Source organism: Gavialis gangeticus, unplaced genomic scaffold (assembly GCF_001723915.1).
Source record: "Gavialis gangeticus isolate Ggan-Ray unplaced genomic scaffold, GavGan_comp1, whole genome shotgun sequence".
NCBI lineage: Eukaryota > Metazoa > Chordata > Crocodylia > Gavialidae > Gavialis > Gavialis gangeticus.
Window position 1 is genome coordinate 46417816 of NW_017728996.1, and position 20109 is coordinate 46437924.

At 41.2% G+C, this 20109-nt stretch overlaps 1 protein-coding gene across 2 annotated transcripts in view; it reads right to left on the minus strand.

The window, feature by feature from the left end:
- Nucleotides 1–20109, minus strand: part of PEAK1 (pseudopodium enriched atypical kinase 1) — a 229266-nt gene that overhangs the window by 49201 nt on the left and 159956 nt on the right. The window contains exons 3-4 of one of the 2 annotated variants that reach the window (XM_019504430.1): nucleotides 10344–13610; nucleotides 1752–1868 (exon numbers count right to left, since the gene is read on the minus strand). In XM_019504430.1, coding sequence (XP_019359975.1) covers nucleotides 1752–1868; nucleotides 10344–13498 — 3272 coding nt within the window. In that variant the 5' untranslated portion in view covers nucleotides 13499–13610. The remainder of the gene's footprint in view (nucleotides 1–1751; nucleotides 1869–10343; nucleotides 13611–20109) is intronic. The other variant, XM_019504431.1, reaches the window with a different exon arrangement.

Here is a 20109-nt window from a genome sequence, read left to right on the forward strand (position 1 = left end):
CAGGTCCCTTCCGACCCTAGAAACTATGAAACTATGTGACACAATATGTGACATCTGTGGCATTCACTGCACAGCACCCAGGTTAAAGGCATTTTTATCAAAGATTTTCCTTCAATGGGAATTATACATTACCGTAACTGTAGCCTTAACTTCCTAGGGAATAATACATCTTTATAGCTATAGTTCCATATTTTGGCAACAATATAAGAATTATTACCCTTTGGAGAACAGACCAATAGTCCATTTAATCTGGTATCTTATCTCCTTACAGTCATCCATATAAAATAGTTTAAGAATTAAAACCCAGGCACTTATGCATCAAACCAATTAAGCCTCTGAGGACTAGTAGCAGTCCTTAAGCAAACTGTGAAGACTGATAGATTTAAACCAGGGTAAAACTGTGAAAATCAAATATTTAGTCATTTAACAGGCCTGTATTTATTGCTTAAAGCTTAAAAATGCTTCAAACCATTTAGTAAAAAATAAGTAATATGCCCAGGTTTACCAATCAATTGCTGCCTATTGCAGCTTTATCAGCAACTATCCATAATCATGGCATTTATAACAGTGGCATTTTTGTACTTCTTTCACATACAGACGCATGTGCATGCACAGGCACACACTCCCTCACATACACTCTCTCGAGTGCATACGCATGTTAGACCAAATCTTGAGTGTACATATTCTGCTCTTAGGATCCAAGCCGGATTCTGCAAGATGCTGAGAACATTCTACTCTCACTGATTTCAACAGAAGCTTAGGGTAGGCACTTCATCCGGGAGAGGCTCTCCACCTCCTAGGATCAAGCCCGATATTTGCACAACATTGCAACTTTTAAAAGGAAAACCTCAAGCTCATCCCTGACTTTGGCTAAGAAGAACACATGAGTCTGTATTTTTTAAACACTGCTTGTGAAAACAGGCACGACATCTGATTTTCCAAAGGAGCTTGTAATCTGTATTTACATATCACAAGGAAAAATTTTGCCTTTGGAGACCTGTCATAAATTGCAGAAATGCCTTTATGTGCCTACCCACAAAACTGACAGGCCAGAAAGCAAAAAAATGCAGATTTTAAGCAATCTAAAATCCAGACTACAAAAGTCTAAACATGCCTGTGTTTTGCATAATGGAAGATTTCATGTACCGTATGCACATGCTGTTTCCATTTTCACACTAGTGGAATTTTGAATGCAGCCTTATACAAACAAAAGCCATCAAAGCATGTTAGTAAAATAGACACAAAACGGCAAGTTTCAAAAAGCTGCAACTTTAAATCACTTAATATCAGAATTGTTGATCAATCTTTTTGTTCACATGCATAGGAGGGGTGCAGACAGCATGTTACATACCACACTAAAGAATAACCTAAAGCATCTCAAATTAAAACACACATTAAATCAAAGAAGCAGAAAAGCTTTTAACACCTAAAGAAATAGTTTTAAAGACTTGAGGTTATCCTACATGCAAACATCTTATACATACCTGCACACACTTCTCCAATAATTCTTTTTTTCCCCAAAGAAATTGTCTCTAATATCTTTGCTACTGATACTACCATGTAACAAGAATTCGCATATCTCATAAAACAATTTTAGTATTGATCGGTGAGATACAGAACAGTGTCATTCCCAATCTTAGACACATGCATGCACATATACTATATCTAAGTACAGAAGCATTTGGCCAAACAAAGTAAATCAACAGCTAGAGAGAAAGAAAAAAAAAAGAGAGAAAAAAAAATGAACTCACCCACTATACTCACTCACACAATTCCCCATTAAAGGAAATTCTCTCAGGGCCTTCTTGAGTCTTTTAATCATGTCTTGAAACTCTGGTGAGCCATTGATTCCACAGTGTTCTGGTGTGCTACAAGTTGTGCAAGCTGTGAGCAACAAGGCTGAACTCTGCACAGAGCGATATCACCTACTGCACCTTGCTGTTTACCTTACAGGGTTGGGCTGGGGGAAATGGCAAAATACCTTAGGGAGCTTACTGTGACCGAAACTCTGGCCCAGCCTTCTTAACTCTCTCACTGCTGTACCAGAGGAAATAGTTTACATTTTCATCTGGGACACTATTCTATCATGCCAAATGTATTCTTAGCCCCATTAATTAATTAGGAAGAAATCTGAACTGTAGTTATAACACCAAATGCATCATAAACCTCTAAAAGCTCAAACTAACCTAACTTTAAAAGCACAGGAAATATTTTAACCTCCATTCAAAGCAAGATTAGTATTTAGGAGAAACAACTTCCTTTACAATCACAACAATAAGATGTCATGTCCTGATATTTAGGAGGAAGCACCCTGCTTTTATAGCTGAAACTATAAAAGGCAAGGGGTTACGTGAGATAAAGTCGAGATACCTGAATATACTGACTCAATCAGTTCCTGTATATTGGAAGGTCAGCTGTGACTCATCACGAGTGAAAAAGAAGTAGGAACAGAGAAAAAGAAAACACTTCTTTACTGTTAATTATCCCACAAACATCAGACCCAGAACCTGTCAATATTCTTGCCTTATGTGAAAATGTAATTGCTTAAAAATTGTATTTGTTAGCTTTCTGGAAAAGTAGAACAGGTGAGAAAACTTATTTGCCATAGCGATAACTGTTCTCTTAGATGACTGCCTCTCTGAATTGATAAATCTCATTATTAGCACTCCTCCGTGAACAAGCTGCTTTTTCTTTAAAACAGTGCCGGCTGTTTTTGGGTTCTGATGGTATAAACAGAGAATGCAAACCTATTTGCTTCCTAGTCCTTTTTAGGAATTGCCCTACAGACAGCACAGGCAGGCAGTGCAGGCTTGCCATATAGACTACAATAGTCATATTAATGAACCACAGTTATTGTAGTAACAGGTCCTTTTTCCTCCTTTGAGAATTGCTTTCATTCTTTCACCCCCTTAGGGGTGGTTAACGAGCAGTAATGACCCTCCTGGAGATGGGAATGAGAAAATGATGATCAGCCTGTTTCTTGAGTTTGGATCAGATCTAGAGGTGATGTTTTGGGAGTGTTGGAGAGTACAGAATTCTGTGCAGGTGTATTGCATATCAGTGATGAACAATGTGAAAAAGAGGAAGTTCCTTCGACCTCTGCAAGTGCTCCGATATCCCATGGTGGCTGTCATCTGCAAGGTAATAATAATTGTGCATACCTAATCTGAGATGAGCTGGCCTGAGGGGGAGGGAGACTTACTCTTTTACTGATGCATTCTAAAGCCAAAGGAATTTACAGATACCATGTGCTGGGACCCATAAACCCCCAGTTGAGACACTCTAGATACCTAAAAGTTGAAGCCATGAAACCAAAACTCCCTTAATAGGATTAAGGCTTGAGGAATACTTCTGGAAAGGTAATGGCCTGACTGACATGGAAACTGGAAATCACCTACAAAAGGAATTGGAAGTCAGAATGTAGGACCACAGTATATTTGTTACTCACTGGCCATGTCTACAGTTGTTACTGCACAGTCATTTAATACTTGCAAACACAAGTACTAAATGACTCAGCAGTAACCAGAGTTACTGCGCAGTAGTGTTGCCAAATGGCTTTCACATGATGCTGACTGTGTAGTAGCTCATTACTACTGCTTTGTGCCATGTAATGTGCCATGTGATGCTACTGCACAACAGTAATGAGTTACTGGGCAGTCAGCATCTCATGTAGACACAGCTACTGGGTGTGTCTACATGTGCAATTAACTTAAAGCAATAAACTCTGGTGCATATTACGCCAGTTTATTGATCCTGGGCGCCACATTTATACATGTACCCAGGACAACTCAACATGCTGTGGAGGGGCTAGATGGGACACAACAGTGCTCCAGTGTACCTCTAATCCTAGAAATTAGCGGTTAGTTTATTCCCTAAAGCATAAGAGTTTATAACATCTATCTTTTACATCCCGTATAGTGTGATTTTTCCAATGTATGTGCATGTGTTTAAACCCTTGAAAAGTTGTACTAAGTGCTTAATATCTAGTGGCAATGAGTTCTACAGGCTAATTATGCATTGCTTAAAGCATCAGTTTCAAATTTGCTCCCTCTTCCCCCCCTTTTCAGAACTTTCCCCTCTTCCTTGTCTTGTAAGAAAACACAAACGGGAGTGCAGGATTTACCTTCTCTGTATCTATAGGAGGTTAAGTCCCTTCTTAAAGTTTTCTTCTCTAAACCATCTCAGACTCTCCCATCTGTCTTCATGCAGAAGTCTCTCTGTATCTTTAATAATTTTTTGCTGACTCTCGGAATGTCTCATTGCTTTTAGAGATTTTGATCTTTGGTAGAATAGTATTGACTTAATATTCCCACCAATCCAAAAGACATGGTACAGGACTTTCAATTCAGCTAGAGAACCTCCTCTTGAGTTCTTGTGGCTTTGATATCAGCTCTAAGTGGCTCTATGTAGGGACTTTAACCAATGTCTTGGTCCTTTCCTGTACGACTTTCCAAAAGAACTTTAGAATCCAACAGGATTTGAGGGAAAGGAGTAATGAGATAAATGGTACTTGGCAGGGATACTCAGTCCTATCTCCGGATAGATAGCTGGCATGCTTTCTGATGGTGAAGTAACTGAGCTGGGCTTTGTCCCACTTGCAGAACAAATAATACAGGACTGAGTCTCTGAAGTCTCATTTATATTACTGACTGTATTTTGCCTGGTGAAGTCTACTAAGGTAATTTTTTTTACCTGCTGATAAAGAACACTTACACTGAATTGAAAGGAAGTATGCTAATCCTAGATCAAGACTATATTAGAGTTAGTGAAAGCAGGCTTCCCTTTGGACCCCAAGGCTCCTGAGCTTCAGATGATGTCTACAATAGCCTGGGCACTGAAAAACTGGTGTTTTGTTTTGTTCCATTTTTAAAGCAGAACAGAATCCAGAACAAAAAAGAAAAGAGCAGAATGAGGATGTGATATGCTGAGAGAGTGGTTTGGGGTTACATATGCCACTAGGACCCTGCATCCGTGTGGTGGGGAAGTTTCCCTTTGGACCCCTAAGCACCTGAGGCTCAAATGATGCCTGTCATGTTATTTTCTGATTCCTTAGGGATGCACACTGCCGTTGACCCAAGAACCACTACTACTTTTTTCTTCTTTTTTTTTTTGAATGAAAAACACTATACTGGTGCTCTATTGAAAAAGCTCTTCACTCCAATACCTGGAAGGCTGATGAAATGGCTACTGAAAAAAAACAGTCGACAGAGGGGGCACAAAATGATATCTTAAGTGAGCAGTTAACAAAAGATTGCCATTCAAAGCAAGAGCCCTGCCTAGTTGTGAAGGAAGCATTAGACAAAGTCTCAGTGTCTGGATAATGTGATCTATTCTTTGGATGTTTCCTGTATGTTGGATAAATGTACATGTACATAACTGATAAGTCTACGTTCTGTGGAAGAAGGTTGAAGGTCTATGGACTTCACTTAAGTAACAACGATCTTGGTCTAACTGATTCCTCTAAGTAGCAGTCTGTTGGCTGAATGGGTCATAACAAAAGAAAAATTTAACTTTAGCCACAGTGTGCTCCACCTTCCATAAAACTGGTGTCAGCCATGATCTTCAATCATGCAGCCTCCTGTGTCAGAGACAGGAAGCATTACCACCCTGTTAAAATATTTCACACCAACATAAAAGAGCTTAGAAATCCTGCAAAGGGGCAGCACAGGGGATCCAATTTTAGATATGAACCAGACAGTAAGAGCTGAGATCTTTGGTCTCTGCCTGTGACCAGTGCAAGCAGACTGTTGACTCATTTTTCACAGCACTCCTCAGAGTTGCTTTGACTGCTATGATACAGGGCTCTTGAGGATGAAGTGAGTGAGGAATGGTGGTGGGTGTTGTACATGTTCTGTAGGGTAAAGAATATCTCTGTTTTACATTCCATTTTTTCCTTATGCCCCCTTGTAACTAAGGGTGCACCGATAGAAATTTTTGGTGCCAATACCGATAGCTGATTTTTAAGGAGGCATATTGGCCAATACTGATCCAAATTCCAATACACAACCTGGCAACTAGCAGAGCAGTGTCCAGGGGATAAGTCTGTTGTGGCGGAAGGGGCGGCTGAAGGGACGGGATGGGTGGAGGGGGGCAGATCAAGGCCCTTGTGGTGAGGGAGGGAGTGAGGCTGAAGTAGGCACTACCCAGCCGAGGCAGGGTATGGGATGGAGCCACGGCTTGTCCAGAGAAGGGGTGTGTGTCACGTGGTGGGGGGGCATCTCCTGTTGCTGCATGCACCCCAGGAGGGCATGGGGTGCATGTTCCCCCTGGAGCTGTGTGTGGCAGGGTGGGCTGCTGCCGCCATGGGCTGGGGCCAGGGTAGTGCCAGGCTCTTCCCAGCGGGGGCTGGGCTGGGCTGTGCTCAGGGTGGGCAGTGGCAGCGCTGGGTGGGGGATATGGGGCAGGGGGGCTGCAGCCACCCCCAAATTTGCTGTAGCCCCCCCAACCCCCTCTCCCAGTGCCACTGCCCGCACAGCCCCAAGCCCAGCCAAGCCCAGCCCAGCCCCTGCGCAGCCCTCCTCAGCCCCATGCAGGCCTGGGGACACATGCCCATGCCCTCCCAGGGTGTGTGCAGTGGTGGGAGCCACCCCCCTCATTCCCCCTGGATGGGCTGCAGGTCCGCCCCATGCCCCACCCTGCCCTGGCTAGGCAGCCCCAGCCCCACTCCCTTCCTCACTGTGGGGGCCTCGATATGCACCCCCTCCCCCCCATGCCCCTTCCCTTCCATCACAACAGACTTACCAGCTGGATGCAGCTCTCCACGCTGCCAGGCTTTGTTCCTCACCACCTACATGCTGCACTGAGGCTGTGCGCATGCCCAGAGCTTTTATTAGCCAAATTATCAGGCAAAAAAAAGCTGATTTCTGATACAGTCAATTTTCTTTATATTGGTGCCGATCTGATATCGGACCAATGTATCGGTGCACCTCTACTTGTAACCTCTTTTCTTGCTATCTTGGAGTCTGCACAGATAAACCACAAAACCCTGTCAGTGACTTCCTATAAAAAAAAATCTCAGCTTTCCAGGAACAGCAGGATTAATAACTGGACCATCAAACCAAATATTTGTGATCTACGAATGCAATTAAAAGAATTACCAAGATTTTTAAAACAATAAAAGTCACACTTATAAAGGTTAGACCAAGCCTCTTCACCGAGTCCTAAAAAATTAAGAACACCTTTTGGTTTTCAGAGAAACCCTCAAAAAAATACTAATCCCATATCTGATAGATTCTTTTTTTAACCACAGTGTAAATAACCTAATGCCAAGGAGACACAAAACTATCTATGGATAAAACACTCAAGGGACCTGTAAAACAGGCTTACTTATTCCTTACTTCATGCTGCATATCCTGCAAGCTCTGCTGTGATTAAAGAAGTGGCCTTTTCAGCAATATCATAGCCAGTGTTAAAGGCTTACGAAGTTATCAATCCTCCACCACCTCCATAATCCACTGCAGGGTCAAAAGTATTCTCAGTTCTTCCTGTTGGTACACCTTCAGCACCCCCTACCACACTGACATTGTTCTTAATACTATCCTGTGTTCCAGGTTATCAATTTGGTCTCTCAGTGAGCCTCACAGATGTTGGGATTTTCAGTTAGAAAAGTGTCATGTTCACCGATTGTTATCTTCACATATTCAATTTTCCTGTAAGCCTTCTGCAGTCTTTATCTGAAGATTTAAACTTTTTTTATTTCATATATTTTAGTGTACATTAACATTAGCCTTTAACTAGCATTTGCTGAGCTAATACAAAATCTAATATTATTTGGCAAGTCAGATATACTTCCTATTGGTGTGCATCTCCACACTGGCAGACCTGGCTGACAACTACTGGAAAACTGAGAAATAAACTCCAAATCCTTTAATATGAATAGCTTATTTTCCAGCATTGTAGGGGTCTCTCCCTCTCTTCGTTCTTCTGCTTAGTAGTGGTCAAAATACAGTAAAAATCAGTTATCTTATGGCATTAAATTACATGAAAGACAACAAAAATAAATAACTGAAGGGAGCAAAAAAGAAGGATATCTACTGTATCCTGTTCTGGCTGCATGACTCTTTAAAACTTAAATTATTATTATTTTTTAAAAATAAAAACAGAATCCATAACAGAAGAAGTTTAATTACCCATGGAAAATTTTGACCTAAGATTTTAGACTGTATCACTATGACTTGGAGGGGGAAAATGTGAGGGATGTGGGAGGAAGAAGAGAGAGACTAACTGTGATCAGTAGTGATAGTACAAAGACACTTCAGGGTAAACAAAGTAAGAACATCATCCTTAGGGTGGCTCAACACAAGGCATCTTCAGCCTACACCTGAAGATACATCATAAAGGTAGTGATACTTCTTAAGGTCATGTACGCGTACTTCTCTTTTATCATTTTATGGCCTTGTTTACAAGTATCAAGCACTTTCAACCCCCACTGACATCAAATGGTCTGATGGATGTTTAGAACTTCTGAAAATCTGGCCCCATCTAGAATGGAAATCTTTTTCCTATCTGCCAGTTCTTTCTTTGAGATTTCTGACACAAGTCCAACAGCTTGGGTTACAACTCTTCCAACCCAGCAGATGTAGACAGTATACTACACTAAGGCAGTGGTGTCTGCCCTCACCTGTGGGCCCCTGGAGCTCCTGGCTGAGACTGAGCTCTGGCAGCTCCACACTGCCCCTCACGTGCCAGACCTAGCATGAAGGGTCATAGCCTGTGGGGTTCCCCACAAATTTGTGGGGAGCCTCATGGACTGGATGACATTGTGCCCGGAATTGGATCTGGTCTGCAGGCGGAGTGTTGAGCACCCCTGAACTAAGGCAATGGACACACCAATAACCTGTGGCAAGTCAAGCCATCCCCATTTAAAAAAAAATTAACACATGACATAATCCCTAAAATTGTTTAAACCTGCCTCAACAATGGTAAATTTAAGCCTGGATAAATTAGGACTAAACCTGTTACTCAGCATGAGCCTGAAGTTTGATGCTGCCACAAAAAAGGTGATCACAGTCTTGGGCTGCATCAACAGGAATACTAAACACAAGATACCGGAGGTTATGGTACTACTTTACTTGGTACTGGCTAGGCCTCATCTAAAGTACCATATGCAGTTCTGGGCTCCACATTTTCAAAAATATGCGAGGAAGGTAGAGAGGGTCCTAAGGCAGGTGACAACAATGATAAATGGTTGAGATGGTAAGCCACACAAGAAGTTGAGACACAGGTATGTTCAGATTGCAGAAAAGGCGCTTAAGAGGGGATATGACAGCAGTCTTCAAATACTTGAAGAGCTGCCATAAATATATACTTTCTCCCTCTTTTTTATCATTTTTTTGTATAAAATTTGTATAAAATTTTGTAAAAATTAATAATGACTCATTTGGCAAAATTAAGTTTTATTTTAAAATAGTTACAATCTGAAAATTGGTGGGGCAGCTCCTCAGATGGGGGCAAATACATATAGCGCCACTAAAGTCAATGCAGAGAGAAGGTGGCCCAGTGTACTTATCATAAGTAAGGTCTTAGAAAGTGGTGAGACTATAAGCCAGTGATTCTCAACCAGAATGCTCTGACACCTGATGTGCATTGAGCTCCTTTCAATGGTGACATGGGGTGCCACGCAACATTAAAACTGTTAGGTATGGAAACATGATTCACAAAATAGTCCCAGAGATTTCAAATAGAAAAACCACAACTATCGATTTCTGAGTTCTTTGCAACAGAAAAACTGCTCTACTATTTTTATGCAGTCAAAAAGAGTGAAAACTAAGAGTTGGCATTTTCCAAGGGATACCTCAAATCTATCCAGGGATGCTTTGAATCTAAAAAGTTTGAGAACCAGTGGTATAAACAAAATAACTCCATTATTATTTTATGTATACTTTTAGCATGTTGTATCATCATATATTATGGTATAAAGTGTTAACTGCACATTAACTGTTCCTGTTATGTGATAAAGTTAATCATCTCACCCTCCAATTAATGATAGTTTAATAAGTAGAAGGTAATTTGCTTCTTACTTCTCTTCTGCAGTTTCAGTCATCCTATAACATATAAATACTATCTTAAACTGAAAAATCAAGGACTCTTTTCCTGAATCTGTGCAACACATCCACCCTAATACACTAATGAACATGAAGCATAACTCATAATAATAGGTGCTGTTCATATTAGAAAGGTGCAAATCAAAGATATTAACCAATACAATGTAAAGACTGTAAAAATACTACATGTGCACATGAAAAAATTTCTACAAAACTCCTAGATCCCTTCCTCGTTCTGCAAAATGTATGGCACACTTGTCTTTTTCATTCATGTATTCATTATTATTAAAAGTGGCTTACCTGGGAATTTTTTTAGGAATCTGAGGTGGTGAAGAATGACTCCTTTTCTTTTGTTCAGGATCCTCTGGAGACTCCTCTTCCATTTCTGCTTTGCCTTTTTCTAATCTATCTCCAATGGGAGACTCTACTCCAGCTTTGTTCTTGTGGTCAAAGGTTGGTTCAGTATGTGCTGGTTCACATCTGTACATGAAAACAATGGATGGCTTCTCACTGGAATCGGTTTTTGTCTCACTGAACCAATGGTGACGTTGAACTGGAGGAGGTGGGAGCATATGAATGACAGTGCCATCAAGACCCACCAGTTTCCCCTTTTCTCTTTCTTTCTCTTTTTCATCTTCGTCATCGGTCTTTCTGCGACGGAAGAAGCTTTTAAATGATATCCAGCGCTTCGGTTTTGCATCAGCAACTCGTCGCCCTTCTGAATGGAGTACTGACTCAGCCTCTGTTGATCTAGTGGGACTGGTTGGTTTGTTCCAGTTGCTAAAATGTCTTTGCAACAGATTACTTGCATGATAGGGTGAAGATGTGGAACGTGGAGGAGGGAATGGAGGTGCCTGCTCAGTTTTGGGACTTGTGGTGTTATGGATGCTGGTTGCTGTCTTCGAGGAAGGAATTGGCTTTGAAAGTGTATCCTTTTGCATTTTAGTGGTAGTGCTTTCTGTGGACTTGGATGCCTCAGTCTCATTGCTGGGCTGGGCTGTAAAGAGGGATTTGGGTCGTACCAGAGTGCTTTTAGTGGTATCTGCATCAGGCGGTAGGGAATACAATTCCTCTGCACTACACGATTTGGGTCCAGATTGCGGTGTTCCTGGAGGAGACTGTGGAGGCTGGATAGAAGCCACAATCTGTGAAAGAACTGTGCTGGCATTCTCTCTGTTGCTGTTTCCAATGGAAGCTTCTTGTGCCCCTTCTACTCTGGCTGCAGAGTCTGGTGCTGAGTTCTGGTTTCTGGTTGGGGAACTGTGGCCAGAACTCTGACTTCTTTGTGGTGATGTCTGACCTTTGCTGTGACAGCTATTGAACTCTTGGACTTTCTGAGCCACGGAACCCAGTTTGTGCTCTGCGGTACTGGAAATTCCTTTTGCTTGAGTAAATTCAGTGGGTTTGCTGGCTACACCCTCAGACACTTTGCTTTCTGTTTCTATTTCTTCATATGTATGGCTTATCACACTTGAAGTTTTATCTTTGATGGACAGCTCACCACTAGTCCCCAGAAAACTTTTATAGATGGCTAAGTTATCATATGCATTTGGATTAATTACAATGGGTACTTTGATAGCATTCTTGGAACTCCTTGCATAAGTAGGCTCATCATGAATGATAATTGGGAAAGGTGGCATACCAGCATTGTTGTAACTATTGAATTTTATCTCAGACAAATTGGGTGACTTAACTGGGATAGTTTTTGAAGAAATATTTGTGGCTGTAGGTGATGTAGGAGCAGATTTGTGGCTGGTCTTTCTAGGAGGGACAGAAGGTCCTGAACTGTTAGCTGCTAATTCCACTTTGGCTATCTTCTGTCGTGGGCTTGTACTAGAAGTCCATACTTCCTGGTATCTGATTGCACTCGATTTTTTTAGATTGGCATTTACTTGCCCAGATGATGCAGGTGTAACAGGTGCACGTGGAGCTCCTGGTGAATTTGAGTTAGGTGGTGTACTTTTGGTTTCTGAGCTTTCAGTCTGACCTTCCTTACACTCAGTAGTCATGGCTGCTGACACATCTACTACAGTATAAGGCTTACACACAGGTTGTTCCATATTGACCACTCTGTAAGGTTTAGCTTGTTCTTCTATAGGAACTAAGTTTATAGTAACTGCTTGACCAGTAACATCTGGACAACTTTTGCTTTCTTGCTTATCACTTTGCACAGCAATCTTGCCATCTTTCTCTTCCAGTCTAAGCGCAAGGACTGCCTTGTGTGTCTCTACAACTTCTGTAGTGTTTCTGTCAACTTTTGACATATCCTTTCCTTGCTGATTATCACAAAGCATCTCATATTCTGGTTCAATCAACTTGATGTCCTGAGGGGTACTGGGAGATAACCCTCCATTGCAGAGTTTTTGTGATGAACTGCTGGTTGTTCCAGAGCGAGACTCTTCAGTCAAAGAGGAATCAGGAGATGTGGAATCAGAAGATGCCATGCTCTGCATGCTTTCCTGTCCATAAAGGATCACAGCCCCTTCTCCATAACCATTTAAAATTTCATCATAGCTATCATCATAGTCCACAGCACAGATCCGCTGGAGGGACTTATTCCTTAGAGGCACAGTGTTCCATTTTTTGTCAGCACAAAAGTGGACAGGAGACAGGGTGTTCGCTCTAAAGTTAGCAAAGCGAGGTTGGCCCCTCATGCGAATTTCCATTGCTAACAGTTCTTCATCACTTTCATCCCAGCTCTCATGCTCTTCTTGCATGCTGCCAAAAAATGTATCATCTTCACTCTCATCACCACTGGAGAACTCTGGATAACAAAAACGCCCACCTTCGTTACTTATTACTTCAGTGCTGCCACTCAGAATAACATGTTTACTATGTGCATCCTTCACTCCAGCCATCATGCAACTTGGAGGAATCTTTCTTTCTAATGATCTTTTATAGCAATTATTTATTCTTCCCAAGAAGGTGTCCCTTGAGTTCATTTCATTTCCTGTTTGCTGAGGTGTGGTATCCAAACCTGCAATCTCCTTCAGCACTTCTGTCAGTCCGTTATTATTGTTATTTGGTATCTTACCTACACTATCACTGTTGCCATGAGGCCTATGAACATGACTATAACCTTCAATTTCATCTTCGTTATTATTGTTCAGTGGTTTATTGTTCAAAACTGCTTTGTTTCGGTTCCATCCTGCAACTACAGGCTTATTCTCACAACGATCTGGTGTGCTGATTTCACCACATACACTCTGCCCATCTACCACCATCATGGTGGGTTTCACAGCTATAGTGGGTTTTTTGGCAACAGGAGGTCGGAAATTTCCTGTATTTCTACCACGCTGATTGTTACTTTGGTTTGCATTGGTTTTCAGATTAGTATGGGAGAGGGGAGCCTTTTCAGTTGCTGGGGGTAGTTGGTGCAAGCTTTTAGGCTTGAAACAATTTTTACATTCACCAGGTTTCCAAACGTGTTCAGTGAAGGTGTTGCAAGCAGACATTTTCACAGAGCTTGGCACCTGATGTTCCACCGTTCAGTGCATGGTAAGAACTTCATCCATTTGTTTCCACTTTGTTCACTTATCCTGGCAACTCTTTAAAGTGGTGATCATTCTAAAAACGAGAGAGAATGAAGGATAAGAATGGGAAAAACCAACACTAGTCAATGACATTTGGTGAATGACTCTTTACTCATATTCTCATTTTCTCCTTTTGCCACACTCTTAGCAATGACATAAAAGAACTACGTTATCTCTTGTTGACAGCTTATCTCATGTTACTCACTTCTAAAACCAAACATCTGAAATGCAAAGCAGGTCATATATAGAGCAGGCATCCTGTGTATAAAGATTAAAGACAAAGAGCTAGTTTTATGCATGGCAACTATGTCTGTGTAAATTTAGCAATGCTAACACACTGAAAAAAGTGACAGTGACCGAAAATATATAATTAACCCCTCTGCTAGTTCAGGGCCATGGACTTTTTATTTTGCCCCCAAAAAGATAAATTTAAAATTAAAAAGTGCATCTTCATAGAAACAACCTCCAAATACAAGACAGGAATGATTAAAGAATATGTTCTGTTTTCTCAGATGGTGTTTAAATCATTTGTTTTAGGTTCAAAGTTGAAAAGGTTATTGCTTTTGTGGGAAAGCCTGCCCAAGTAATTCAATTTAGTTTAGTTACCTGACCAAAATATCTTCAGTCTCTTTAATCATTTTTTCATTAAGATCAGATTATTACTGGGCAAGAGCTCTAGTTAAGGGATGACTGGCAACTCTAGAAAGAGAACAAGATAAAGGCCAATGGGACAGTATCTTCAGAAAATCCTACACTGCGCAGTTTTATCACAGTGTTTCATAGTATGAAACACTGTGATTTAGGTCAGAAGGGACCTAAATAGATCATCTAGTCTGACCCACCCCACCACTGGCCGGAGCACACGCAGGGATCACATGACCCCAGACAGGTGTTTATCCAACCTCTTTTTGAATTTACCCAAGGTAGGAGCGAGGACCACTTCCCTAGGAAGTTGGTTCCAGATCCTAGCCACCCTAACAGTGAAGCAGTGCCTCCTAATCTTTAACTTGAACCTATTCTCCAGCAGCTTCTGGCCATTGTTCCTCATCACCCCAGGTGCTGCTGGGAGGAATAGGGCCCTTCCTATTTGCTGCTGATCTCCCCTAATGAGTTTGTAGGCAGCCACCAAATCCCCCCTCAGCCTCCGCTTGCTGAGGCTGAACAGGTTCAGGTCCCTCAGCCTCTCTTCATAGGGCCTGCCCTGTTGCCCTCCAACCAAGGGGGGGGCCCTCTGAACCCTGTCAAGGCAGGCCACCTCCTTCTTAAAGTGAGGTGCCCAGAACTGGACGCAGTACTCCAATTGAGGCTAGATCAATGTCGTGTAGAGGGGGAGTATCACCTCTCTGGACCGGCTTGAGATGCAACTTTGGATGCATGACAAGGTGCGGTTGGCTTTGCTGGCTGCAGTCTGGCATTGGCGGCTTGTGTTCATCTTGGAGTCTATAATGACTCCAAGATCCCTCTCCGCCTTTGTGCTCACAAGGGGGGAGCTCCCCAGCTTGTATGTATGCTGTGGATTCCTTCTCCCCAGGTGCAGCATCCTGCATTTATCTACATTGAAGCCCATCCTATTACCATACCTTCTGTAGTCTGTCTAAATCTAATTGCAGCCTCTCTCTCCCTTCGAGTGTGCCTACCTCTCCCCACATCTTGGTGTCATCAGCAAACTTGGACAATGTGTTTTCCACCCCCTCGTCCAAGTCGATGATGAAAATGTTGAACAGTGGACCCATTATTCAGATCCCGCCAGGTCGAGTACGACCTGTCCACCACCACTCTCTGGGTGCGCCCCATCAGCCAATTTCTGACCCATCCAACTGTGTAGGCATCAATGCCATAGTCGCTCAATTTATTAATGAGAATGGGGTGAGAGACAAAGGCCTTCTTAAAGTCCAGAAAGACTACATCCATGGAGACACCATCATCCAGGGTTTTAGTTACCTGGTCATAAAAGGCCATCAGGTTGGTCTGGCAGGACCTGCCTTTGATGAACCCATGTTGATTTCCCCCCTGCTGGCCCCTCACAGATGTGATGATTGATAATTTTTTCAAGGATTTTCCCCAAGACTGATGTGAGGCTTATGGGCCTATAGTTTCCTGGGTCCTCCTTTCTCCCTTTCTTATAAATGGGGACATTAGCTAGTTTCCAATCTCCGGGCATCTAGCCCGTGGACCACGTTCGCTCATACAGCCGGGCCAAGGGCACAGCAATGACCCCCCGCCAGCTCACTCAACACCTGTGGATGGAGGGCATCAGGGCCTGCAGATTTAAAAACATCCAGCCTTTCCAGAAGATCCCTAACTACTTTTGTGCAGACCCGAGACCTGGCAGTGCTATCCCCAAGACTGCCCCTACCTGTGGTGGGAGAGCTGTCCTGGTCCCTGTCCAGGAAAAGAGGCAAAGAACTTGTTAAAAATTTTGGCACTCTCATCTGGCATAGCCACAAGATTAACACTGGAGTCTACCAGGGCCCCTACATGTGTTACATTTTGTAAGGTTAAAACAAAGACGATAAACTGAACTTAAATCATGCGTCAATGGCAAGAAAATTTCTTTCGGTCACTGGTATCTTTCACCTGCGTTTCTCCAATACAAGTAGACAGTTCCCTCAGCTAACTGGAAAACTATTTGAACATGAGCTTGATCACTTCCTGAAACTATGAGCCTTAAGAAAAAGAAAAAAAAGAAACACGAATGATCTACATAGTATGATTTTTGAAACACGCAGGGCTTAAGTCTTTCAAGAACCAATGCCCCACTAATTTAAATAATCTAAAATAATTCCTCCCTGATGAAACTTCAATGAATCTGGTCCAAAGGGTTTATGATTTTTCATGTAAATGCAAAAGAATCAAAAAGCAATATCTTCTGCTGTGTTACTGTTTGAATAAACGATATACATTTTTGATCACATAAATAAACATAAAATGTAAAGTGAGTTAATTAACTTATCCAGTCAAAAGTATAGTAAATGTATCTGACACAGTGGTTGGCATTGTATCAACAAAAAATGTTATATTAGAGGTAATCAAAAACATTCTTTTATTACAGTGTTGTATACAATAGAACGCATTAATAAAATTTGACACTTGCATTTATCTGTCAGTCACGATGACTGCAGTACTATGTTTTGGCTCAGTGCCTTTCTATTTCAATTATGATATAGGAAAGCCATATTAAGATAACAACTCTGTTCAAACACCAGATGGGGCTGAAGTCTAACTGTGCAAGTTTCCTCTCGCATAGTACCAGACCTCTCATATTTCATTCACTGACTAAATATGTTTAGAGACAAAGCTTTTTGCTGTGAAGACAGTGCCAAAAGCTCTCTCTATGACTGAAGTGATACAAGTGTTGTTAGATACAGATCTTTTCAAATGTTAAGACTATGGTTTTTATAGCACTGAGTAAAATTACTTTTCCTTCTTATTGCTTTATTGAACTTTTTCAAGCTTTGTTAGTTCAACCCTCCACCACCCCATGTACTCTTATTACAAAAGGTACTATGAGAAATAAGTTTCTAGAAATATATGAGAGAGAACAAGCAGACTGAAATCTCTCATTCTTATCTCCTTACTTTCATGAAGCCTTATAAATAAGCAAATAAAGCTATGCTGTCCTGATTCCAAATTAAATGTTTTCTTAGAAAATACACCTCCCTATTCCATAAAATATCTAAGCAAACAATTCAAACAAAAGGGGAAGTGCAAATGTGTTTTTAAGGTTTGGCTACCTGGTACTGTACCACTGGTACCAGGGCACTGGAAAGAACACCCTGGCTTTGAAATCCCATCACAAAATTGACAATTTTATGGTTACACATTTTTTGCTAATTAGGCTTTGGTAAAAAATGACAGAAGAGTGGTGTATTTCACATCTTCAGCTTATGACAAGGCTTTAATATTATTTTACTGGCCTTATTTACTCCCTCTTGGTCAGAGATACTAAGACTGATCAACAGTTTTCCTACTCAAAATCAGAGCTAGACTGAACATACTGAAAAATGAATCTGAATATCATACATAAGAAATGTAGAAGAAGCTTATTTTTTGGAATAAAAAACACTTCACTCAAATGAGCATATAATATGATGCATGGTCACTGGTGTACATAATACTACATATCCCAAAGGCACCACTCTAAAAATGTAGCTTTAAAAAGAAATTATGCACACAAAAATGTGTGTGTGTGTGTGTATGTGCATGGGTGTACATAAATGCATAGAGAACAGACTAGGCATATCTATGTACTTTACATTTTTAGAACATTATCACTTAATGTAAGTGGTTTTAAACATAACCACGTGATATCATACGATTTTCTGACATAGCCTGTGAAGTGGGTAAAAGTAATTCACTTAATAGCTCATGAACTACAGATTAGTTTCCAACTGGTATAGACAGTCACAGGGTGCTAGATTTGTGAGCATTCCCTGTAACGTCCTCTGAAATCACCTCCAGCTGAGAGATGGGAACTCTGAACCTTCCAACTATGGGAAATTTGTACCGGGAAAAAATGGAATTCAAACATCTGTAATTTTCCTAGTTGAATACCAAAGGCAATTTAGCTACGTTATAGACTGAATTCATAGCAAACCTGATGTTCTGTAATAACGCATACCTAAGAACATGCTTTCCTCATATTCTGAATGGTGTTCTGAATGTTATTACCAGCAATTACTGTTGCTTAAAAAGGGGGCAGCAGACTCCACTGAAAATAATGAATATAAATAAAAAGTACATCGGGTTGAGAAAGGAATGGTTTTAAATTTCATTTGGTTCAGATACTTGTTTGCTTGCAGATTTATTTTGATCCACTGTTCAAAAGACAAGGTGCTCATGAAGTAAACTAGACAGGCACATATATGCCTGGATATTCTCTTATCACTCTCCAGATATTTCAAATACCTACTCTGGCCCTTCCTCCATAGTCCGCACCTTTCCAGTCAAAGACCACGTAACAGCTGAAGCAGAATGAAAAAAAAAGATGCTGATATAATTTTTTAAACCCCTAATATTTCAAAGCACTTTACAGAAATTAGTAAGTATTAGCAATATAGTTTATATAAGGGGGGCTTAAATGACTTAAGGTGCATTTAGTAGGTCAAATGCAGAAACCAGAACATAAATCCAGATCTTGCCTTGTTATTTGGTGCTCCAGTTACCAAAGAGATGAGTTGGTAAAAGCATTATTAGCCAAATAACATCCTGATGTCACTGGTATAAACTAAGGACTTCAACATCTATGCAACTGTTCATGTGAGGGCTGAACAACATACATTTCTGTGAGCTTGAAAACAAAACTTTGAATGGAATTTTTCAGAGGAGCACAGTGAGAGAAGATGACAGATTCAAGGGTCTTAGGGCTGAAGAGATGATCTTGAGACACTTTGATATCAGGTCCTTCAACCCTAAACAGAAATGCAGAGGTATTCTTGTGGCTCTTGTTTATTGACCTCTTCCATATTGTGTGCATAGCAGCACCAATACATGCATTTCAGATGCTGTCCCTCTTTCTTCCATACATTTTGGGCATTTTTCCTTTGTTCCTTTCCATAATTTCAGACTGGCAGATCTCCCTTAGATGCATGCTGACTGAATCAAATGAAGGCCTTCTCCACTAATACTTTATTATACCAACATAATCCAGTTAAAAGGAACTTAATTGGTGTGCGCCATTCCCTACGATTTCAACATTTTAAAAAGGTATAGTCTCAGTAAGTACCAGATGGTGATGCACACTAATTAATCAGGCCAGCTCACTGAATGAGCATGTTAAAATGAATGCACCTACTAGAAACGTGTTCTCAATACTCTATAGTGTAAAAACCTCCCCTTAAATGAATGCCTGTTCCATTACCGAGCAATATGGACAAGCATATAGTGCAATCATTTGCACCTGCAAAACCATCACTCTTTTGTCTCTCTTTAGATTACTAAATATCTCATGCCAGCACAGTTTTCTTTTTGATAATCCTCTCTTAAGGAATGAGAGCATACCTTCTGCCTGCCCATTTTGGGGAAGGCTCCAGCCATTTTTATACTCCACAATGAGTTACAGCCACCAACCTTCTCTCTTGACAGCACTCTTGCTGTTGACAAGCAAGTAACTAATGACTTACCAACTGCCAACCAAGAACATTACTGTGCAGTAGGGCTGTGAGAAACAGCACCATTTTGTTTTGATTTCCGTTTTGCCAGGACAGTGTTTCTCATTTTGAGTTTTGTTTTGAAAGCACTGTTCCATTTTGTTTCATCAAAACTGTTCCATTGTTTTGATGCTGTTTTGATGTTTTGCCCATAGGCTATAATGGGGAATCATGAAAATGCCTAAAACTTTGTAATTTCTTGTCTGATTCAGGTGAAACATGCAGGGATGGTAGCCCTTTCTGAGGGCATGAAGCCTGCCAAATTTCAAGGGGATAGGTGCAGAGGTTTCTGGGAAACTGCACCTCGAACTGTTCAAAGCAAAACTCATTACACTTGCCAGCAGTGGCAGCCTCATAGTTTCATAGTTTCTAGGGTCGGAAGGG